Source organism: Antrostomus carolinensis, unplaced genomic scaffold, assembly GCF_000700745.2.
Source record: "Antrostomus carolinensis isolate BGI_N321 unplaced genomic scaffold, ASM70074v2 scaffold2558, whole genome shotgun sequence".
Classification (NCBI taxonomy): Eukaryota; Metazoa; Chordata; class Aves; order Caprimulgiformes; family Caprimulgidae; genus Antrostomus; species Antrostomus carolinensis.
In genome coordinates this window covers 7,115-12,771 of record NW_010332084.1, presented here as the reverse complement: position 1 = coordinate 12,771, position 5,657 = coordinate 7,115, and the positions used below count along the sequence as shown (strand labels likewise).

Genomic DNA, 5,657 nt, shown 5'->3' with positions numbered 1-5,657 from the left:
GGGCACTCTGCTGGCTCATCTTCAGCTGCTGATGACCAACATCTCCAGGTGCCTCTCTGCCCAGCAGCTCTCCTCCCACTACTCCCCAAACCTGGAGTGTTCTGTGGGGTTGTTGTGACCCAAGTGCAGGACCCGGCACTTGGCCTTGTTGAACCTCATACAATATGGCCTTTCCCTCATCCACTAAGTGAGTCTCATTGTCATAGAAGGAGATCAGGTCAGTCAAGCAGGACCTGCCTTTCATTAACTTCCAGCCCTTCTCATAGATGGATGTCACATTTGCTAACCTCCAGTCCACAGGGACCTCCCCAGTTAGCCAGGACTGCTGATCAATGACAGAAAGTGGCTGGGTGAGCACCATCTGCCAGCTCCCTCAGTACCCTTGGGTGCATCCCATCCAGCCTTGTGCGTGTCCAAGTGGTGTAGCAGGTCACTAAGCATTTCCCCTTGGATTATGGGGGCTTCATTCTGCTCCCCATCCCTGCCTCCCAGCTCAGAACAACTGGTCTTGCTATGAAAGACTGAGGCAAAGAAGGCATCAGGACCTCAGCCTTTTCCTCATCCTTTGTCACTGTGTTTTCCCCCCATCACATAACGGATGGAGATTCTCCTTTTATTGCTGATGTATTTATAGAAACATTTTTAATTGTCTTTTATGGCAATAGCCAGATTAAGTTCTAGTTGGGCTTTGGCCCATCTCATTTTCTCCCTGCATAACCTCATGACACACTTGTAGTCCTCCATGTTTTCCAGCAGCACTTGTAGCATCTTTGCACACCTTCTTCCCTTGGTTTACACCGATGCTGGCAAGCCCTACGATGTTACCAGAGCTTTGCAGAACACACGTGTGTTTAAGTAATTAAAATAATTACTTCAGGGTTTAGGACAGTCTAACTTCCAAGCATGCTTCCAGTTTCTGCATAGCAGACAAATTTATCTCCTGTGAGTTTTCCAAGTTTCCAGGAAAACACTCGTTCATTGCCCTAAGTAATACCATTCACCTCTTTGTAATAAATTCTAATTATGATTTTTCCAACGAGCCTCTTTTAGTTCCGACCCACTGAAGAGCTTCTTAACATAGTTCTGAAGCTAAGTGTTGGAAAAAATCCAGGACTTTGTTTAACTGGACATCTTGTTGCTCTATTTCAGTTAACTAGAAATGGCAATGACACGACGAGTTGCTGGTTCAGGTTAGAGCACGAACTCTTGCCGTGAGAAAATAATTGGAAATTCCAGATAAGTCTGTAGGTTGATAAGAGCAGCAATGTGGTTTCTCTGACTCTGGCCTGGGTTTGGTGCCAGAACAGCTGGCTCCAGTTTTCTGCTCCCTCAGGTCTTTCTGTATGACGCTCAAACTCCCCTCAGGTTACCGGTGCTGAAAGGATCCCATATTTCATCTCCCTTGGCATCTGCGGCTGAGTTACCCCAGACTGCGGATGCCATTCCAGATTGCAGACTGAGCGTGCCCCGAGGGAAGAGGCAATCTTGTAGGCTCTGCACAGAGCTGTCTGGAAACCTCCAACTCTTGATTGCATGGAAGGAAATTAACTTCTATATAGGAGAGTCTGAGCTCTCAGATCCAGACATGAACCCCTCTCACTGTCCCCATGTTGTCCAAGGTCTCACCATGAGGCTACTGTAAATGTGACACTTAGGGACGTGGTTTAGAGGTGGATTTGGCAGTGCTGGGTTTACAATTGGACTCGATGATCTTAAAGGTCTTTTCCAACCAAAACAATTCTGTGATTCTATAATCCAGGCTCCAGAGTGGAATACATGGACTAGAAGGGAGATTTTGGAGCTCCGCTGATGAAAACCCAGGAGAAATGGGCTAAAGGGTTTTTTTGAGATCAGTAAGATTTTCTGCTGTATTTAACAGAGTTTGACCCTCCAGAAGAAGGCAGGTGTATTAGCTGTCAGCTGCCTCAGTGAACACAGCCCAAGTGTTTTCTCATTAGTTCCAGCCATTTTATTTTGCTCTTACCTCTGAGCACAGTGGATTCCCTCTGGAACTCCTCATGTGAGTTAGTAGCTTGGTTTGCATTGAACTAAAGTTTACAGGCACAACGGAGCTTCAACATGGAAAAACAGTCTGAAATTTTGATCTTAAGATAGATCAGAAAATTCTCCTTTTTTTTTTTAATGCAGTAATTCCCAGGGGTAGCTGGTAAGTGAGAGAACATGGGGTTGGAAGGTCCTAGCTCTCCACTGTGGACTTGACTAAAGCATGACATGATGTTACCTTTCCAGACCGACTTTATTCCCTCTCCCTTGTTAATATACACAATTGTGACATGAAAAATCCCCAGAGCACTTGGGTTCATTTCCCTGTCTTTCAGAAAGGACCTGGACCACAGCTATGGCACACAACAACTGCTACTGGAGCAGTGTCTGAGTGACTAACAGCACCTTATGGAGCATGACTGCTCCAAGCTTCAGCCACTGGCCAGGACTATACTGATAGAGACTAAAAAGTCAGACAAATTCAGACAAATTCAGAACACTCCTTCCAGCAACTCTGCTTAGCCTTTCTAGTTGATGTCCACCACTCTGGGGGCTGTGTCCATCTATTTCAAAGTCCACAAGTGGATTTCATTGAGTTATTCATATTTCATTCCTTTTGATGGAAGAAATTTTTATTTTACCTTATTGCTGCTTTGCTTTTTTTTTTTTTAAAAAAAAGGCTGTTTTTTAAAAAAAAAATGTTTTGGATTGTGTATTAGTTACAAAGACTGGGACTACCACATCTGCAGGAGGAGGAGTCATCAAGATAACTATCAATCTGATAGTGGAAAGGGCTTTCTTTAAGAAAGAACGTGTTGTCACATGTTGTAGACGGACTACAAGAAGAGGCTGATAGATCTGGGCTGGTTCAGTCAGGAGCTAAGAGAGGATTTAATGGCAGCCTACAACTACTTTGAAGGGGACTCATAAAGAGGAAGGACAGAGACAAACTCCTCATGGTGAGAGGCTGGAGATACAACAGGGACAGCAAGCACAAATCAGGGCTTGGTGAGGTCAGATTGGACATCTGCAAAAATGTCTTTGCAGAGACAGGCCACCCAGGGCACTGTTGTTTGGACTGTGCCAAGCACCATGTGTCAGTCTCTGCTGGGGCTGTCAGATGCTGTCACACTGGGGGTAGTAAACTTGTCTGGCTCAGAATGTCCTCTGAGCCAGGATATGGACTTTAGGTCCTGCATCTGGAATCACCTGCCATTGCCTTCTTGCAAAAATAAAAAGGGTGGTGCTGGGCAGGTTGGGATGTGAGCAAACACACTTAGAGAAAAAGAAACACAGAGGAATTTCCAAGCACCTGGAATCATCCCTCTCCCCTCAAGAATGAAGCTGAGTGCTTAACCCACAGATATCACACTAACCTTCACTTGTGGCCGTGCTAAATACTCCTAGAACTGAAGCATGGTGATAGGATGACAGCTCAGATGGAAATTCTCCTCTTAAATATCCTTCTGCTTCATCAATCGTGGCCAGCTTCAGAGGGCAGGAAACTCGACTCCTACGGAAAGGCAGAGAAACAACATGGGCTGCCTTCTTCTTCACTTTTGGGATGAAGAGATGAGGGCAACCTCAACCCAACAGCACCCCAACCCAATATGACAACAGTTACTCTTCATTAGAGACAAAAATCAGTCGCCTGGGAAGGAAGGACAATGCCTAGTCACAGAAAGGCATTGGAGCTGGTTATGGGGAAAGAGAGAACAGCCCTGGGGCAAACTGGTTGCTCTAAGATCCTTGGGTTCCCCATTAAAAATAACAGAGAAGGAATTCCAGCAAAGAGAAAGAGAGAGAGACAGTGACAACAGATGGATGCACTGTCCAAGAACAGATGTTCCTTGACATTGAAAAGCCCCCAAAGTTATTAAGCTAATTTCCAAACCAGGTCTACAATTAGATTGGACATTATTTTTCTCAAAAGGAGTTGCATCACATAGGTCATGAAGTATCCAGAACATCATCTAGCTGATGTAGCCATCCTCCTGCGTGGGGAATCATTAACAGATACTCACAGCATGATGAAGGTGGTCAGTTCTTCGGTTCCCCACATGCCATTGTATATCACTGATCTCTCTCCCTTCTCATAAATCTTGATGGTAGGAAACTGAGTGACATTCTCCTTTGTGCAAACACCAGGCCAGTCCCAGCAGTTTAGCCGAGAGAGTAAAACTCCCGGAGTTCCTAGAGTGGAAAACAAAATCATATAAATAATCATAGAATCATAGAATCATCGAATGGTTTGGGTTGGAAGGGACCTTAAAGATCATTCAGTTCCAACCCCCCTGCCATCAGCAGGGACACCTTCCACTAGACCAGGTTGCTCAAAAATAAAATAAAAAAAAAATAAAAAAATAAAATTTATTTGCCAAAATAAAATTAAAAAAAAAAAGAAATGGTTGAAAATGAGAGTTTTTTGGTGAGCTTCTTTGGATATTATCACATATCTTTGTATTAATGCTGCCAGAACTCCTATTTGCTTTGGCGTGCACCCTACAGTGCTGGATCCTAACACACTGTGTGCACATGGAGCGAGTCCAGGTGGGCTACTGCTGAGAAGTTGCTGGACCATTCCTGGAGTCAAATGCTGCTTTGTGTGGGCAGGATGTCAAAATCCAGCTCCGAATCCACAATCCCTTTGAGTACAGGCTATCTCCTTCTTGAAATCATTCATGGATACGCCTCATGCTTTCGGGCATAATAGTAACTGTTTCCAGCTTGTGATTGTATTAAATACCCCAGCAGGTGTGGATTGATCCAAACAACAGACCACGGAGAGAACAAACTCAAGGAAGTGGTTGGTTGCACTTCTCAGAAGGAAATTCCCAGAGACATTCACATCTGGTTGGTTACTCAAAGGAACACCATGAAACCCTGAGGCAACTGTCCAGGAGCGTAAAAGGCAGCAAGGAAAGGTACTGGAAATATCTTAGGAATAAGGCCAAGACAAAGAAAAGATGCAGGTCCTCACTTACAGGAAAGAGAGAAGATAAAGCTTGGCGTGGAGGAGGCTGATGCATTCAAGGCTTTTTCATTTATTAAGGTGCCCAGTATTGAAAAGTGTTTGTTCTACCTAAAGCCTGGAGCCCTATAGACAATGGGTAGTTAAAGGTCACATAAACATGACAGATGTGGCAGAGGTTGGCAGTCTGATGGTATTCACCCTGTCCTACCTGTGCAAGCTGCTCATCTCCAAGCCACTAGCCACCTTTAGGACCTGAACAAAGAGCCTGTGGTCTCACAGGTAAGGGAGAGCGAAAGAGAGAACACTTGGGAATTACGGAGCAGTCCATCCAACTTTGGTTCCTGGTATTAAAAAAGCTTTTTTATGGGTTTCACCAAAGTGATAAACTCAAAGGATCCATAAGCAGTGAAACAAGGGAAGGTTGGTTCCCTGCCTGCTCTCTGTGAGCCCAAGACACGACGCCTGCAGCTCCAGCATGTCCTTATCAGCCTTTCATCTGCAGGTTGGGCGATGACCAGTACACGCTGCTGTTGGTCCATGGCTAAGCCTGTGCTAACCAGCTGGCAGGTGAACCATCACCAGCTTCACTAACCACCACCCTTTGGTTGCCAGCCTTGCCTAACCTGCCTCCTGCCTACTTGCAGGCTTGACCAAGGACAGCAGGGCTGTGTAGAGTCCT

At 45.2% G+C, this 5,657-nt stretch overlaps 1 protein-coding gene across 1 annotated transcript in view; it reads right to left on the bottom strand.

The window, feature by feature from the left end:
* Positions 1–3,380: 3,380 nt before the first annotated feature.
* Positions 3,381–5,657, bottom strand: part of LOC104529144 (thioredoxin domain-containing protein 16-like) — a gene marked incomplete at both ends in the record, with an annotated part of 8,392 nt that continues 6,115 nt past the window's right edge. The window contains 2 exons of the mRNA XM_010173353.1: positions 3,381–3,517; positions 4,029–4,197. Coding sequence (XP_010171655.1) covers positions 3,381–3,517; positions 4,029–4,197 — 306 coding nt within the window. The remainder of the gene's footprint in view (positions 3,518–4,028; positions 4,198–5,657) is intronic.